General features: G+C 41.9%; 1 protein-coding gene and 1 long non-coding RNA gene across 11 annotated transcripts in view; one reads left to right on the top strand and one right to left on the bottom strand.

Moving 5' to 3' along the window:
• Positions 1 to 107: 107 nt before the first annotated feature.
• Positions 108 to 10,317, top strand: LOC114016246 (uncharacterized). 3 transcript variants are annotated; one of them, XR_003560600.2, is made up of 4 exons: positions 108 to 820; positions 2,630 to 2,910; positions 3,152 to 8,772; positions 9,619 to 10,317. It is a non-coding gene; the product is annotated as an uncharacterized LOC114016246 (long non-coding RNA). The 3 variants fall into 3 exon arrangements; XR_008733550.1 differs by lacking the exon at positions 108 to 820 and having other exon boundaries at positions 2,266 to 2,910; XR_008733551.1 differs by lacking the exon at positions 108 to 820 and having other exon boundaries at positions 2,267 to 2,910; positions 3,185 to 8,772.
• The window catches only part of CACNB4 (calcium voltage-gated channel auxiliary subunit beta 4), a 108,899-nt gene continuing 97,546 nt past the window's right edge, over positions 7,633 to 18,985 (bottom strand). For 4 of the 8 annotated variants that reach the window (XM_055718530.1, XM_055718531.1, XM_055718534.1 and 1 more), the window contains 2 exons: positions 15,005 to 15,190; positions 7,633 to 11,021 (listed from right to left, as the gene is read on the bottom strand). In XM_055718530.1, the coding sequence (XP_055574505.1) occupies positions 10,761 to 11,021; positions 15,005 to 15,190 (447 nt within the window). In that variant the 3' untranslated portion in view covers positions 7,633 to 10,760. Of the gene's footprint in view, positions 11,022 to 13,595; positions 13,649 to 13,770; positions 14,384 to 15,004; positions 15,191 to 18,985 lie in introns of those variants that run through there. The other 4 variants (XR_008733547.1, XM_055718532.1, XR_008733548.1 and 1 more) reach the window with 4 other exon arrangements.

Consider the following 18,985-nt stretch of genomic DNA (forward strand, 5'->3'; position numbering starts at 1 on the left):
ACCTCAAGTGTTTGGGGTTTGGGCTTTTTTGTGTGTTTGTTTTTAAGCCGTTAGCAAGCAGGTTCAGACGCTCCGTGTTAGGCCGGAGCCAGGGCACGGGGGGTTGCCCTCGTTTGGCCCGGCCCTGGCCAAAATGCCGCTCAATTCCGCCACCAGCGGTGACCCGCGGAGCTGTGGCGCGGCCGCCGCCTCGGCCCCGGGCCCCCGCGCTGCCCCCTCGGCCCCGGGCCCCTCTGCAGCCGCGCTAAGGCCGCGTTGTGCCGGCAGGCCGCGCCGGCGGTGGCTCACCCCCGCCGAGGGCGTTCTCGCCGCCAGGGTTTGTAACTGGGGTCCGGCATCCCAAGGGAGCCGCGGGTGGGTTCCCCAGTGTTGGGCACGTCGTGGTTTTAAACACCGCTGGCAGGCATGGAAAGGAAGACCCACGGCTGCGCTTCTCTGAAAAAGTAAATTTAACTTTAGGGGAGAGGGTGTCAAAGAGTGAAACGGGTGGAACGTCTGGATTTGAAGTTTAGAAGGCGTCTCGCCGAGAGGTTGGCGTTCGAAGGCTTTGCTCCCTGCCACAGCCGTCCCAGTGAGCTCCTCCCCATGGAAAGCTGGCCAGGTGGCAGCTGAGCCAGCCTTGGCATCCACGGTCCCCGCATGGGATGGAGAGCCTCCCTCTGGAGATGGAGAAGCTCCTCTTGGGATGGGATGCCTTACTTGGGATGGAAAAGCCTCTCTGTCCTTAAAATCCTCTGGACACACTCATGTTCCTGAGAACCATCAGCATTACACAATATAAACCGTCAGCATTACACAATGCAACCTCCTGCCACCGACCGTACGTGTTACTACTGGCTTTTCTGCGCATTCCATCATGCCCTCTCACCCGCCCCACATCCTCCCTCTTTCCTGTCCGTGTAGGCGCTTACCACGGGCTCTGTTTTCGCCCTGCTCCTTTGCACACTGGCACAGCTACTTGCTCAGTTCTACCTTCATCTTTCCACATGGTGTCTGGCCCCCTTCCCATAGGACATGCTTCTTATTTCAGTTTTTCGCTTCTTCTAGCAGCTTTTATTCTGACAGCAGCTTCTTGCTTTTATTTTCTCTGCTGCAATATTGGCCCATAGTCAAAGTAGCAAGACCAGTAGTAAGCTCTTGAGTTTGTGTGTCTGTAGGCTTTCGTGCTTTCTGTTGCTTAGAAGGGAAATATATGATCCTTAACAGTTGAAGAAAAAAAAGATAATAAACTGGCATGTCACAACTTTCATATGATAAAAATAAACCATGCACTGCACTAGTAATGGATCTGTTGTCATCCAGGTTTAAAAGAGCTAGATATAACGTATAACTGTCCGTGGTATTCATGCTTTACAACTTTTCCAGCCTTAACAATAGTGATGCAGTATCAGCTACCTAATATGACAGGGAAAACACAATTAGCCCAGACACCTTCTGGCTAGTCTGTGAAACCTTTGTCACCGGCAGTCTGTGAAAAAAAAATAATCTTTTAATATGAAAGTTGTTGACCATTTATGGTTTTGGTCCACTGTTTGAGTTTTATTGCTGCTTTTAAACCTCAGACATGACAATCAGCATGACTTTGGAAAAGCAGCTGTGATGTATCATATCATATCGTATAGCTGTGATGTATCATATCATATCGTATAGCTGTGATATATCATATCATATCATATAGCTGTGACGTATCATATTTGTGCAACGCACAAATACCCTTCTGTACTGTTCCGCTGCTGGAGTTACCAAGATTCCTGTACTCCTCTTCAGACAAGCAGGGCGGTCTGCCAGCGGAGCGCCACAGCTTTGGAGAAGCTGATGGGGGAAGGCAAAAGGGAAATCAAGGTACACAGCAGGAACTGCCGCCCCTGTGTTAGAGCTGCGTCACCGGGACGGCGTGTGACCGGCAGGTGAATGAAGCAGGTCCTCCCATGTGATACACTTTCCGCAAGTTCCACAGCATTCAGCCTGCAATGGAATTAATTATTCATTAGCTGTCAATTATCTCCCTTTCTGCCATACCTCAGCTGAGAATTTCAGATGAATACCATTCATTTCTATTCTCTGTTTTGCTGGTGTTAACAGAGTGAGCCTGAACCCTGCAGGCTTGTTCCAGGCTTAGGTAGGCTGCACAACCACATGAGAGGGTAGCAACATTCAATTAAAGCATTTATTTTGATTCTTTAAATAGCAGAGCATTGAGGTTACCCCCCCCACCCCACCCCTAGCATAGTTTTGTGGGTGGTTTTTGGTTGGTTGGTTTTTATATAGTTTTGTGGGTGGTTTTTGGTTGGTTGGGTTTTTTTGTTCTGTTAAACCTTGTGACTTACTGAAGCAGCTTCTAGAAACCTACAGCCAGCACCTGCTGGAGCCACGTCAGGCCATGCTGGACCGTACAGCCAGCGACCCTTGGTTCTGCCACGGAACACCCCTGATGGCCACCAACTTGTCTCTACCAAACAGCTGCAAAACCGGAGTGACATCTTTACAGGATGAATGAATAGACGGTGTATTTTAGCGCTAGGAAGCTAGCGTTAGGATCTCTTCTCTGGCTTTCCTCTGTTAGTTGAATTATTAAGACATCTGCTCGGCAGCCAGGTTTCACCTGTATTGCACTGCTGCTTTTTTACAGGCCAGCACTCACTGCTGGGCTTCCCATCGCTGCTGGAAGCTTTCTGAGAAAGCGCCTGAATTGCCGTGGCTTATCATCAATGCAGTCATACAATTTCCTCCTGGAAATTTGAGAAGCCTTTTGTGGGTCGCATACTTTTTGTTTCAGGCAACTGTAACGCAGACAGTGGGGTCATCTCAGCATTTCTGTTGCTGCAGAAGCACGTCATCTCCTGACGGTAGGATTTCACCGCTGGAGGGGAGAATACTTCGATACAGAAGAAATCCGAACACAGTGAGAAGGTAAGTGGCTTACGAACTTTTAACTTCCAAGATCATAAGAAAACAAACAAAAGAATACGTTTTTGCTCAGTTATATTTATTTGAAAGACCTTAAGCTTTTTATTAACAGCTTCGATTAAAGCTTGCATGCTTCCATCTGATTTTGAACACTTAGACAAGATAATTCAATTAAACAATTTTAAAAGCCCTGCGTGTACATCAGATATCCAAGAGCCAATGTTAATACACACCTAACATGCAGCTTACCTGGGAAGTGTCTTTCTGTCCTCCGAAGGCAGGCTCCTGACAGGAGCACTGAGGAAGCGAGCCCACGGCGCGGCTGCTCATCGCGGGCACTGCCAGGCCCAGACAGATGCGAGAGGAACGTCCCAACGGGTGAAACGTGCCACAGCCCTGCCGACGGCCACCACCGCTCTCCCCTCCAGCAGCACCAGCCCAAAGAGAAGGGCAGCGATAGCAGGGAGCCCCACGGCACAACACCCTGCCGAGTCTGGTGGGGCTCAGTACAACGCTGCACTGCCGTGTAGCTGGTTTGCTCCCCTGCTGCCGTACGGAGGCTGGGAGCACTGTACTTGCGGGGATTCTGGTGACTCTGCCAGGCTGCTGCTTGCTGTTACTCACTCTTTGGAAAAGGTAGCATGGAACTCTGCTAGAGGCAGCATCTTTCACTGCTTTCTTCTTCTCAGGATACTATAATCAGTATTTCATTTTTTTTTAATTATTCAATCCTTAATACCTCACGTCATTCTGATACTTGTTTCTGTCTAGGAACCAACTTTACATTAGTATGAGATCCTACTGAGGACCAGATCCAAAGACCATTAACATTCATGAGACTCCTTCAGCTGAGCAGTTGGCTGAAAGTATTTTACTTCTTGATGGAATAGTGAGATATTACATGTATTTATGCACTTCGGAGTTGCAGCTATTTAAGAGCAGATAGATTTAAAAATAAACATCATTTACTTCACAGACCAGATGCATCTCCCTCTTCAGAATCTCATTAATTTTTACTAAAAATGCTAACACGTGAAGCCGCTGCCAAAAGCTGTTGGCAAACAATACAAACACCGCAATGTTCTGAACAGTTTTATCAAGTGACTCTTCCGAGCTTTTTGCCAATCCTGAGTGCAGTATACAAAGAGACTTAAAAGACTTTTAAATGGTTTGTAGTTTTTTTCATTTATTGTAGAAAAGTTATTGTAATGCGGTTCATTTTTGTACATCTAAATTCCATAAAACAAATCCATAGAAATGAGGATACTATCAGCATGCAGTCTGCATTTTCTTTTTTAAATGTTTCTGATCACAAAAATACCACTTTTTTTTTTTTTTTTTCCCTTTGAAAGCCACTAAAAGCAGAGGGAGAGCAAAGCATGCAACACTGTACACATTTGCATAGTATATTTTACCCAGCATGCCTTGTAGAATGCTACACATACAGTATCTATAGAAGTAAAAACAGAAAGGGGAAAATCAGCAGAGAACACGAATTTGTGGGTATTTTCTTTTTTTCTTTAGCAAAGGCAGTAATGTCTTTACCAGTGTGACTCTGAACTGGCTCCCAGTGAGGCTGGAGGTCACGCCATCAAGCTATCACTGGGAACCAGTCTGGGTGAGCGTCTGGCGATTTTCTGGGATCTGAGAAGCCCAAGGTCCACAAACTGCAGTTTGAATGACTGTTTTCATCTTCGTTCTTCACCCCTCTATTTCTCATGCATGCACACAATTTGCATTTTGCTCGATTCTCTTCCTCTGCTGTTCCGGTACAACATCGCTTGCTTTCTGTCTCTCGGCATGAGCAAGGAATCGGGCGTGTTTCAAACGTAAATACACCTTAGGCCTATAGCTGCATCCCTTAGCCTTACTTTCCCTTATGTTTTACCTGCTCAGCAGCATCAGTGTAAGTTTTGGGTAGACTCGTCCGCAGCTCTCAGGCTGGAACATTCTTCTCTGCCCCAGCTCCCGTCCCGTGCACGAGAGCACGTACCTCTGCAGCCCCAAGAAGGAACTCACTGGAGTATTACATTCCTGACCTTGGGCTACTAGTGTGTTCGCGGTATATTCATCAGTCATATGCCAAAATCTATACACTGGCCAAAATCAGAATTAATTAATGTAATTTCAGCTTTGAGGAGGAAATTAGCAGAAATGAATGCAGTGGACTTTCTAATTTTAAAAGGTACTCTTTTTTTTTTTTTTTCATTGATTAATATGGAAGGAATGCAAGTTATTGAAAAATCAATCACACAGGCAAAAGGCAAGGCTTCGAAATAAACCGCTGAAGTATTAGAGAGCAAGTTAAACTGATCAAAACTGCAATAAATCCACTGATGCTGGATCAAAAAATCTACCCCTCTTTTTCAAAAATACAATGCCAAATGCAATAGTGGAATTACTGTAAATTTGTGCTATTACAAATGTGCTTCTTTTTCCTTGCTCTGTTTTTACACCATTGGCAAAATATATTATCCTGTATGTACAATATATTTTCTCACTATATTGATTTTCTACTGCTTATACAGAGTAGAATTAATATCAAAGGGGACGGTGGTGTTAAATTTAATTACATTTTGTTTTTCAGGAAATATTGCTAAGGCATATGATAACCGGAATGTGACGTTTATGGTCGGACCTTGCAAATACTGGCTCTGGAGAGGACAGTAGGAAACACTGTGTCCAGTAGGAAGGTGTTTGTAGGATCTAGTCCAGAGAGTAACTCATTGCCAAGAAATGGGAGGGGAAAAGGCAGATCTACTGAACGTCACCAAGCCCAAGCCCCATGCTCCTCCCAGTTTCACCACTTTCAAAGGAATAGAGGAATGACACACTCTTACTAACATTTTAAAATGATTTCTACCTTCTCCTAGAATTCTCTATATTGATTCACTTACAATATTTCTCTTGACTTCTTAAATGGATTCCACAAATAATAGAAGAGATCTCAACACAAATTTCAATACTAAGTAGCATTTTCAGCTCTTTGTCCAAGTTAATTCCTTACATATACTTTACACATTAAAAAATAAAGGGATATTTTAATAAGACATACCTTTATTTTTCTATATAAAATAAACTGGACTCGAATAACAATCTAACAAAACTTATTTGAATGAGTACTCTTCAAATAATATATTATCTTTTGGCATAATTTTAAAGACAGTGGGTACTTAATTTCCCCAGAGTTAAAACTGGCGACATTACAGTATCTTGTGGTCTTGTTACTCTTTGTAGAACTACTACTGGAAGGAATGAGCGGTAACTGCAACAAAATAACATGGTAGCCGAATCCCACCTATACAAACTTGTATTAATACCAACTGGGGTACTATAACTCAATTTTAAAATACACTTTTTTAGGAGTGAAACCACATTTGTATATATGGAACCTTACAAAGTATGCATCTGATTATTTAGTTTGTGGTCTCCAATAATTTTCTTCAAAAAGAAAAAAAAAGATGAGCATGGAATCAGGGACAGGCTTCAGAAGCACTGAACTTGTAAAACAAAGTACAGCAGAGGACACATTTAATACGTTCTTAAAGAAAAAATGACTAATGAAAGCCCTAACTTACTGAAACCACCCTGCTATAAAGTAGCAGTATTAGCAATATTATTTTGAGACTGGCAATGTCAGTAAAGATAGGAGATTCTGGCATGTTCCAGAGTATGGTATTGAGACCAAACTGAATTCGGAAGATTTGCAGTCAAAGGCAGCTCGAAGTTACAGCCTGGGCACATCCAGAGGAACGACCACCCCCTTGCCTACTGCCACCTTTCCTCCTTTTTCACTCTTAAGTATGTATTAACAGTCACTTGAAAAGCCAGGAGTACAAAAGGTTAACCCCCCAATACCAACTTCAGAAGCAGCTTTCACACCTGGGGAAACCCCAGAAACCGTTTCTCTCCTCCTTGCAGCACACCCAGCTCTGACGCGGTACCATCCGCGGCGCGTGGAGCCGCCCCAGCCCCCGGCACGCTTCATTCACCTGGGTCCCTCCGTCAGGTCAGAACCGCGCGGTGCCAGCAGCAGGCCGAGCGCCCAGCAGCTGAGAAACGGCGTGATCAGCAAGAGGTAGCAGCACTTGCTTCAGAAATTGCTCTTGCTTATCAAGCACAAAATCACGGTCCCCCCGATCTCCATGGCAAGACGATTCCTCAGGATAATCTGGGTGCTGGGCCACTCCGCACTACCAGTTCTCAAGCAGAACTGATCTTTGTCAGACCGACCTGTTCAGAAAACGATCATCTAATTTGGCCACTGTTTATAAACTACAATTTGATATAGAACAGCTTTAGTTGCATTTCTTTAAACTTAATTTTGTAATACATCCAGTTAGAAAACGTCAGCTGTTGTGAGGTGCACATCCCATGGGATCAGTGTTAATCTACGGAACTAGTAAAAGAAGCTGCGCATCTGTTACACGCAGCTTGCCAAAATGAAAGTATTTTAACTTAACGGTTTAACAATTAATTGTCTTTGAAGTGGCTTCAAGATTTTTAAAATGCTTTGTTAATTCATCCACAAACATATGAATGCACTGACATATATTGTCTTTAGATATTGAGACCGTTGTTATCACCTTTATTGGCTAAATCGTCACTAATCAAAAGTGGCCTAATGAAAAATTGGGTAACAACAACAAAAACCTCCGGAAAAAAAATCCATGTATAAACATTTCTAAAATCCTCTGTATAAGCCAGAGCTTAGGAACAGAACTCTGATCTTTAATAATATTTTAATAACCAGAAGAAATGGTACAAGGACTGGAAAATTAGTCTTACTCGTATTCATTCAGGAATACATGAACTTCACAATTTTATATAGCGCCATTGCATAATAAATCACAATACAGCTGGCTAGCATTGCTGAAGTTCTAATACAAATACTATGAGTTAACATGTCCTGATCAACATTGCAGCTTTTACGGATTACCGTGTTTCCTAAAAATAATTTACTTTGTAAAATAAAGCGTTCCCATAGCTTGTATCTAGAATAAATTAATGATCTATTAGCATGTTTAGTATATTTGTACTTAAAGATATATCTATCTTCAAAGAATAAAAAAAACAGCAAGCAAGGAGACCTGCTGGATCACTTCTAACTGGTTTCTTATATTAAAATGGAATAGGCCGTGGGAGAGGAGAGGGTAAACTGATTACATACAGTAGTAAAGTAAACGTAAACCCACATAATAAAGGACCTTGATGTGTTCTTTCAAGACAATACATGACTTCCCTCACAAGCTTGTTTTTATTAGAACAAACAAAGTTTTGGCACTTCAGATGTTGCAGGTGATGGAATTTGTGCATACGCGTTGTGTAGATCTTTCCCTTTACTAGCGTGACATGGAAGACTTAAAAACAAGGCTCCAAAAGGCTCTCGAAATAAATGACATTTTTGTCTAGGAAATGATAAAGCAGTAACTTTGTTTACTAGAAAATATATGTAGGTGCTTCGCAGCTATCTGCCATTAAAATGCAAATATCTTCAAGCAGTTAAATGATCTGATCCCTAACGCTACTACAGAATAAAGATAAACAGCTGTCTAATCTAGGTTTATACATCTCAGTGCATCCTTTGCAATTAATACTTTAATGCACACAAACAAGAAACTTATTAAAGCTTATAGAAAAAAATGTTTTGCCTAATGCCTTCTTTCTCATGCAGGTATGTGTGCTGTACATGTAACAAAGATTTGTAAAAATTACTGGAGAATGCTCCACTGTGCTATAGCAGAAAATATTAAGAGAAGGCAGCTGAAGCCACCATTCCCAGACCAGATCTTGCCGCGCTTTCTCAGCCTAAACGCTCTTTTGGAATCTGCAGACATTCAGCCTGAGAAAATCTGACAGGATCAGGTCTGTCATACCCATTCTTAACTCTGTTACTCCAATGGATGCAGATATCTTCTTTTTTTCTTGGTAAATGGCCCATTCCAATCATCTAGTGGTGCTGAAGGCTGCCTTTTAGCCAGTGAAGTTGTTTCAAAAATTAATCATGCATCTGCAATCTTTTAATGCTGCTAGAGATGTACAAAATTTTTGGCTGTACCAGGTATGAGATGAATTACTTTTCTCATTGTTAATGTCAAGAAGATAACCAGACTCAATGGTAGTGGAAAATACCAGTGATCTTTGCTAACTGGTCCAGAAAGTAGAAGAAACTGTAATATTCAGGAAATTCATTTAGTGCTACATGCTTTTAAAGCCTATGTTTAGCAGGCTTTGGGAAGAAAATAAGCAAATAGAAAAGTTAATGATCCTCATTTTTGAAAAACATGGTTTTGACATGAACCTGCATTAAAAAAAAAATGCACGTTCAGCGTAGTTCTGTCAGTTTTAGAAAATGCACGCAGTGGGGAATTTCAGGAGTCTGCTTCAAGATATCAGTGGGTTGTACAAAATGGTCAATTATGGTAAATTTTTTCAATCATACTGGATCTAAGGCTTCACCAATCATGTAAGACATAAGGTCTGATCACATAAATTTATCTATTCAAAGAAACTGAAGTGATTGTTAGGAAGTAAGGCAGCAGTATCTTCCAATATTTATCATAGTTCTTTGAATCAACAACATCAGCTCTACAACTTTACTGTGAGCAATTTTTTTCCGATACTCCAGTTTTATTGCAAGCTAATTCTGACCAATACGTTATTTTAAATGTTCATCATTTATGAATATTTAACTCCACTCCCTTCCCTCAGATCAGTGAAATTTAAACTGATCTTCTGGAGAGTTCTTGTGCGATGCTGGAATTTTCAGACATTCAAAGATGGATTTTGAAGGATGTAACATACAGGTAGGTACTCAGATGTACTGGAATGTAGGTGCTCTACACACTGGGTAAGAAGAGTGTATTGTTTTCCATTTAAAAATGCAGAATACTAAAAATGGGAGAAAAAATACAACGTATCTATACACTCATGTTCCATTTTGGGACTACTAGCTGTATTTAGGTAAACAAGAAATAAAAATTTAAAAAAAGACGACAATTCTCAACCTCTAACCACACAAACTATCCTTAAGTTTGTTAATTTCCCTGTTTCTGTTTCCCCTTATCCTGCCATAGTTCATCATTGCTGACCGCAACAAAAATGTCAGTACTGGCTAAACGAAAGAAATCATTTTGCTGCAACATTCATGCCAAGTCTAAAAATAATTTCAAACTGGAAAGGATTCTGTAACTGCTGCAATAATTTGTGATATTTGGCACTCTCAATAGTTTACATTTGGTTTGTCTGAAAAAGCCATTCTGGAAATAAGTAGTTAGAATAAATCCTTTTATTCTAACTTGAAATGTAAATTGAGCTTCCAGCAAACAAATACTGTAGCTGACTTTCTGGCTTCTAGTGGATTGTAATTTTCAGATTTTTCATTTGTTGTTTTTCTTTTTTTTTTTTTTTTTTTCAACTGATTGCAACATGCTCAAGTCGACTTTCCAGTCAATTCACCCGAATTCCAACAGGAATTGGTTTATAAATTGGTTCCAACTGGAACTGGTCATTTGGAATTTCCAGCACCGGAAATTATTTTATAAGTGCCTTGATAAGTACCCTAAATTACAAATGGATGTGTCTAATATCTAACGACAAGAAAAAGTATGGCTATAAATGGCAAATGCTGTACTAAAAAAAAAAATATATCCAAAAAACAATCTATATGATTGGGCATAAATGTAAGGGCATGGTAACTTTTTTTTGCCCCCTACTTAACATCAAATGAGAGCAGAGTGCAACTTCAGTATAACCGCGTTACATCTGCCAAATTAAGATGATTTTTTTTTTTCCTAGCTACGTTATGGCAAGTTATCAACTGATGAATACTATTTTTCCCCAGGTTCTTGAACTCAAAGCCTATGTCGTGAATCATGGCTATATCCTCCAGGGGATCCTCGGTTCCTATGGGGTTTGTAAGTGTCCTGGTATGAGTCAGAGTATTCTTCTTCCACTAGAGGATAGTGATCTCGGCTGTGTTGGGAACTGGAAGACAAGCGGTTCCTGCTCTTCCGAGCCCTTTCATTGTGGTAATTTTCATCTGAGGTCATTAGACTTCGTCGCTCAATTGGAGAGTTCTCTGCAGAATGGCTGCTGTGCCTCATACGCTGGCTCTGCGAGTGCCAAAGAATCCATGCATTAATACAGACAAAGTATTTTACAATTTTTAGCTTGTTTTGAGACTTATTCTGAGGTCTGTCAGTATCCATCCACTTTTCTGCTATTCCTTTTACATTAAAGTCTGTATGCTACAGGAATGGGTTACAAGGACAGCCTGGTTCCTAGAGCTGAAAGCAGACCAAACGCCGTATTACAGTGTGTGCCTTGCGGAATTCACCTTGTCAAATATTACAGGCCATTTAGCATGAAAAGTGAGCTGATGTAGTCAGCATTTATCACTTTTCTCTGATCATGAACATAACATTCATGCTTCTATTCTTAGAAAATTTTGAGCATTGATTTACGAGGCTTTAGAAAACATCTGAGGATGTTTGTTGTGGGGTTTTTGTTTGTTTGGTTGGGTTTTTTTAATAGGTGCAGCTCTGAGCCCTATTTAAAAACCTTCGTATGACCAAATGATGGACTGCTAACCGGGCAACTAAGGGATGGCTGAAATGATTAGATGTTAACAAATTCTTTCAACTAAAGCATAAATATTTTAAATATGTTGACAGAAAGTCCTTTTTTAAGATAATTTATTAATTCAAAGGTTTAGCCTTTGCTATCCTCACATCCCCATAATGTGCTACATTTGTCACATGAACAAAATTAGTTCACGGTTTTTGCCAGCAAACTGGCCCAATGAAGAAACAGCCTAAAAAAAATATTTTGTTTGCTGTCATCCCATTTAAACCTCTCAAGAGTATAGCCTTCTCTCAGAACAAGCTCAGTCACTGCTTTCTCTAGATTACACACCCAGTGTCGTTCTCCTGATCCTGGACCTGCCAAGAGAAGGCTGCCGCGATGGCTGCGCCCTCGCAGCCTGGGATTCCCTGCACCGTCTGCTCCTCTCTGTCCTGAGATGTGGCCGATGCTCTCTGTGCTGTAAAACCTCCCCTCTACGGCTACGCCCTCTCTGTACGGCAACTGTTTAGCTGCATCATTTATCACAAAAGGCTCGTCCGCACGGGGCAGGACTGTGCCGATGGGGTACGTTTACAGCAGAGCAGGTACAAGGCTGCAGCTCCTTCTGCCGTTGGTGCTCCCAAGGGTACTGAGAATTCCCACGTAAGGAGCTGGTACAGGAAAGGTGCCCTTCTGCAAATTCACATGCTCGGCTACCAGAAGGCAACTTCTGCCACATTATCCCCACGTTTTCCTTATAGCAAACCATGTTTTAGTAGTGATTCTATGTCAAAGTCCACGTATTTTCTTCACAAATGGTACTCCTCATATTTATACAGCCTAGGCATGTGATTTTGGTATATGATCACCTCATCAACTGCAACTTTTAACTTTCTGTGCTCGGAGCCTCTGTCTTCACTGTAGTAATTGACCTCTCTGGCTGCAGCCTGCTCCTTTCTAGAAACCTTCCCGTTTCCCTGCCTCGATTGTGCAGTCATTCTGATCCTGCTGTTTACCTCCTCAGAGGTGCAAGCGTGGGACAGAGCTGGTGTGGTTACATGCTGGTCAAATAACTTTTGATCCTGCAGTGCAACTGGAATGCTAAGCTGCGTTACGTTTTCTGCAGTAATGGACTTAAAATGCAAATCCCCTGCAGCCTAAGAAACACATATCCCCAAAACTTGGAACTACAGGAATTAAGTCCATTTGCTGAAATTAGACTAAACTATGCAGGTTTAGAGCTAACAAGGGATTAGACACAAAGGCAAACGAACGGCCCCTAGGAGATAGCAATGACAGAATTTACCCTTCCTGCTGAGGACTGCAAGCATACCCAGCTCAACACCGACATCTTCCCCTTCCGAGCAAGGTCACGACCACGGACCAGGCAGTCACTGGCTTTGGCAGACACACCACACAGTGCCATGGGACACAGTCAGAGCGTGCTGCGGCATACACCCTCCCTTTTACTGTGACTCTTCTGCATCTATGCCATTTAACTTCAGCCTGATGACCTTCAGGAAGTCCAAAGACTTAAGTTACATTGGGAGCTTCAATTCTCGGTAAAGTCCAAGCCACAACCAAGTGAAAAAGGGATACTCCTAAGTCCTGATTAGGTGAAGCGTGTACAGATCGTCCCAGCAAATCTGTATCGTACTCAGGTGTGGCTGTTACACGAGGCTCTGGGCTTTGGGTATTCGGTTTCCCATGGTATCAGGCGAAAAGGAGTCACAAGGTCATAAGTAGTATAAATTCTTAACATATCATAAGCACCTAAGCTAGATTAATTCCTAGGATTTGCGTGAGTGCTTTATAATTACCATACCACATCATTACGGTTAAAATTGATGCAAATCCTTCTGAGGCCTTGAATTAGTCTAAAACCTCTAGGTGGATAAGCACTTCAGACGATGGAAGTCTTTACTGCGAGATAACCACGTAAAACATCGGAACCCTGTAAACGGGCCCGAACACGTAAGCGGCACTGAAAGCCAGATCTTGCAGCCTCTAGCTGGGCATCATTCGCTCAGGGAGAAATTTACCCCTCTGCAGAGAACTAGCACCATTCAAGTCCCACCTAAGCCTTCACAATTAGGGTGAAGTGGGGATTAAGTGATGCATACCTTCAGCCAGCCCACTGCACAGGGGTGATTTTCATCTTCAGTGTGAGTTTTCCCTAAGTAAATGGAGCAACATTTCACAGTTACTGCTGGTGTCCATTGATCAGAGAGAAATAAATGCCTGAAAAAAATTCTGTGGATACACCCAGTTTTCAAAATGAAACTGAAGAGATGAAAGTTCTGCAGATGGCATTTTATTGTCATGAAGGGATGGAGAACTGAAATTTTAAGGCAAGTGAAAATGGAAACAACAGTTCACATGTGCATGTTATTAGTAACAGAACAGTGCTTGTGCATTCAGCCAGTCAGGAAACGGTGACTTACTGATCCTAATAAAATCAAGCACAGCATTAGGAATGTGAGTATCGAGTATCATGCACCTTCAGTGAAGTGCAATTCACTCACGGAAAAAACAGCTTTATGTTAATTGAAAACACTGAACAATGCATCATTTCCTTCACAATTGTTACCTGCTTCCAGATACTCTACAAGCAGAATAGAGGTTAAATGTCAGGTGAAGTACTGATTAAATGTAATTTGCTCAGTTCTACTTTCGACACACATTAGAAAGTGCACACTCCTAGAAAGTCACACACACACACACACACACAGAACTCCTTCCAAAGCTTTCAGACTGCAGTTCACTGCAATCCTGATCTTCTCAAGCATTCGTAACTGTTAATCAAAAAAACATTTTCTGTTTTCGAACTTAGTAAAGCACGTACTTCTCATTAAGGACTATTTACATGCCACGTTTGAAGTTTCAAAGTTCAGCCGTTTTTGAGCTATCCCTGTGGAAAAAAATGGTCAGAATTTTTTTCAATGGGTAAAAAAAAATATTTCATTCACACTCAAAAAGGTGAAGGCATTTTGCTGATACAAGAGACAAGTATGGAAGTTTTTCACCCAAAAGTGAATGTTTTGTGAAGTTATGAGGGTAGAAATAAAAGGGATCATTACAGACACTGCTCTGCATTCTTAAATACAGTAGCTGTTGGCTCAGCTGCTGTGACATGCTGCACACGCTGCCTCTCAATCTGACAGGGTCTCATTTGCAATGACTTTTTTTGCAAATTTAAAAAAGGCCGTTTTCTAATATGGCTGTAATACCACTTGACAATGTCATTTAACTCTTCCTCAGGTACTCACTCCTTGCCAGAAAATTTATGGCCATTTCATTTCCCATTAAAGCAAGAGCAGTCACAGTGCTTCAGCACTCAGCTGACTAACTCCTCCATTTGATTATGGGCCTTAGCTTGCCTCCTCCCTGCTGGCAGTGGCCAAACAGCGAGTAACAACGAATGAAGCAAATCTCCGTTAGGCTATATAAAACATATTACACTATTTTCCCATAGATTTAAAAAACCCACCTAATCTGCACTGGTGTTTGGGGCTGAAATGTGTTTTCATACCTGTAATCCAGAGATTGCAGCAGGATATGGTGAAAGTGCAGTGGATCCTAAATTTCGCCCAAGGAGAGGAGTCATGGGTGTGCTACTGGTGGTGTGAGTAGCACGCCAGTATGCCTCAAGATATTCTGCCAAGTGTTCGCAAGCATCTTCAAGCTGATTTTCATCCAAAATTACATCAAACATTTCCTGATCACAACAACAAAGTTTGGTTCATTACAATGTTACAGATGAAAAGAAAGAGATGTTAAACAGTTCTCATCACACTAATCCCTTAAAATTCAGTAAGTCAGAATCTGAGCATGTGATTGCAAAAGAAAATTACACAAGTGGGTTCATAAGGTGATCAAAAGCCAAACTCTCAGAAGTCACTGCATCCTTTCAGCAAGGTTCCCTAGATGTTGCGCGAGCCCTACCATGCTCACAGGCACAAGCCTCCTTTAATGAATTACGTGTTTTGCTCTGCGACAGAACTGAAGCCAGATGTCAGGTAACGCAGCGGTGCTTTGCATTGGTTTTGGACCCAAGGACTCATGCATGCTTCCCTCACCCCAACTGTGAACACACTTCCAGTGTGACGATGCCGCTAAACCCATTTCCCCTTCAGCGGACGCAGCGTGCGGTTGCGTTAGCAGCAGTGTTTCTGCTTCAGCAAGGCTGCTGCAGGACACCCAGCCGGTCAGGTACCTGCAGCTGGGAATTCTTCAGAGACTCTCTCCGTGCACTCTCTTTAAACCACCTTCATTTACGCCTATCTGGATAGTCTCGCCTATCTGCTCTCAAACCTGCGAGACCATGGTACGGCGTTTTTCCCTACTCATCTGCTCAGCAGAGGACGGGTACCTGACCGCTAGTGACCAGGTTCTGGTGCTTCCTCAGAGCTGCTCGGCACGCAGTCCGCAGGGCGGCTATTCACCACCGAACGGGGAAGGATCCAAAGCCACTTTCAAAGCCGGCTTCTGCGCTACCCAAGAAGGCTAAGGGACACCCTGCAATGTCTTTAGATGATCAGCGTGACAAGTGCTGATAACAAACAGCTGGTCATACACCACCATAAACTGAGTCCCCTCAAGAGAAACATATTTTCAGCAGTGAAATTTCGTACCTCATCTCTAATCTTAACTCACACCTTAGTGGAAAAAAAATATTGTGAAAATAGCACAGGAAATAAAAAAAAAAAAAGTGCAGGCGTTGCAGGTGTTAAGAGTAATCGATGCAAAGCACAGGCTGCTTTTCCGCCATGCATATTTATAGATCTGTCCAATATACATAGAGCTGACATCTCTAGAATAAGATACAAAACAGCACGGTAAATTTATCATAAACTTTCATCACGCAACTACCTTCTGCTCAAAAGTCTGGTCCAGAACTTATTAATACTAAAGTCATTTGATTTATTTTTTAATTTATTCTCTCTTACTGGCATGGTTGTGAAATGTTTTTTCCTCCTCTACCCAGCACAGAGTTTTCTTCTAAGAAATCTCCTAACACTACATCCTTTAGTCAAACTCAGTGATTACTGCTGCCTGGTTTGCTTCTTTATTTATCTATACCCTTTACACCCTCCTTTGCTATTTAAACACATGTTGGAACACTATATATCCCATTGTATCACTCACCTCATCATTTGTGGAAGAAGTTAGTAATTCATAGTTAAGTTATGCAACAGAAGAATGTAATTTGCTGACATACTACTTTGCTTTGGAAAAGATTAAAACATTACACTTAGAATACACGTTTCTTCTTAAATAAAAGATGAATATTGTCATTTTCTGGTCTGAGACTGGTAAGCAGTTTTCCTGCACTGCTCACTCTTCTCATAGCCAGCCATGATTTGAGGGCAGCTCTGGCTGTCTATCCAAACCTCAGCTTTGCAGGTTGCAAAGCGCTTCTGTCTCAAGGCATATTTTCAGCTATACGGGATTTTAGCAGTAAGCAGATCAATTTCTAACACCCTCCAACCTCCTCCCTTGCTAAACTTGGGAACTGTCAAATTTCTTTTTAGCCTGGATCGGTTAATTCAGAGAGCTCACAAAATGCTGTACTGGCAGAAATAAATGCGCTGCAAGGCGAGGTCAAAGAGATCAGCGACGGGAACGCCAACACTGCTGCCGATGGCTTCCTTTCTTCTGAGAAATGCAGAGTTAATACTCTAGCTAACACACCTAAACCACCCGGGTCTGTGACCGTCTGTAGCTTCATGTGGTATTTTGACAGTGATCTCAATTAAATTGAATTTAGGGAAGAAGAACTTTTAACAGTTGCAGTAAAACTGTCAACTTTTTAACAGTTAATGGTAAAATAACACCAGGACTGGTAATAGTGAGCCTCTCAGGCTGTCATTTGAAGGTCACCTGGTAAAGCTGTAATGCTGGCAGGATCCTCATTCCAGGGCTCTACAGTGTTTTACAGGGGAAATAAATTACAGAGACAGCACTCAGGTTTTTTCTTGCATTTAACAGTTCTGCTCATAGCTAAGCTGCGTTTGCTCTATTTCTACGTATTTGGGAGGAAAGAATCTTGTAAGGAGATCCTTGTATGTAAGGGTCATGGATTAAAGCAATTTCTTCGCAGCTTACCTTACAATGCATTTTATTCACTGCAATTTCTTACAACACGTGTAAAATTGCTATCATACCAGCATTTCTATATACTAGTATTTCTTAAGTGATATACATCAGAGCAGTGGTCTTTCCTGAGAAGATAAAATTAGTTGCCACTGTCCTCTGCTATTTATTTTGGTTTACTGTATAACCAAAATACGTGAAACATTTTAGGTGCATTATCAGCATATTTATGTTATCAGCACAAAATAAAAATCATGACTACAGAGGCATCCTCCTCACCCACAGGAATGCTCAGGAGAGGGAGTGTAAGAGGGACTGAGACTCAGGCATAGCCCAGAGTTAGTACAGCTAAGGGCAATCCCAAAATGCACCCTTACCCTCTGAGGTCAGGGAAGGTGAGCCCAGGCTCTGGGGGAAAAGATGCCCCAGACACAACTGCAAGCACGGAGACAGACTCAAGAAGGAGAAGGAATCTGAACTTGTAGACATATCTGGTGTACTGACTATTTTTAATAAAACCAATGCATTTTAGTTCTGCTAATTTCTGGTATTTTTTAGGTTATGCCAAATAGACTGGAGGGATACATACCCTCTCTTGCATTGGCATGAATCCAGGAGTTCCAAAAAAAATAAACAAACCATAACAAACTGTATATAACTAGCATGTTTAACGCTGTATGGGTAGTACAGATCGTGTTTCTTTGAGCCATATAACATTCCTGCTTAACAGAGTCATGCAGTGATAGGCACGCTAAGTACTGGCTTGAGCAGCATCAGTGAAAGATTAGCAAGGAATTAATAATGAAAGCAGTTCCTGAACTTAAATATGCCAAAAAAGACAGCTATTTTTAAAATGTCTAGACACACAGCACCATCTGATTACTTAAGGCTGGCTCTCAGCAAATGAAAAAAAGTGAGGTTTTAAAGTGTCTTCACTTTAAACAAATACTCCTCTTGCAGGTATTTGAGCTGCAAAACACATGAAGCAGGTCACAGTGCAGAGGACAGACAGCGGTGTCTTTGGTCTTAGCAGTATACTTTTACTTAATTAAATCATGGATCAACCTGGTTCTTTAAACTTTACCAAGACTGTCATCTCCCTTTGAGTGCTCCAAGTCAGCAGTAATGTTCTTGAAATCAAACAGCGCAAAACCGATCAGACAGTTTCTGCAGAAGGCTGTTGTGCAAGTCAGAGTGGAAGGCAGCCTCTGAGCAAGTACGGTTACATGTTTGATATCTGGGCACTCAGCTTTGGGAACTGTTTTCTTACCCAGGTGGGGGTCTCGCTTTGTTGCCTTAGGCAACAAAACAGAATTACAGGACTGGGTGTTAAGGCAGAGTTTACTAGATCCTGCAGATGGTCAATCTTAAGTGCCACGACACAAGGAACAAGCTACAACACGCATGTTGACGCTGC

Source organism: Falco cherrug, chromosome 8, assembly GCF_023634085.1.
Source record: "Falco cherrug isolate bFalChe1 chromosome 8, bFalChe1.pri, whole genome shotgun sequence".
NCBI lineage: Eukaryota > Metazoa > Chordata > Aves > Falconiformes > Falconidae > Falco > Falco cherrug.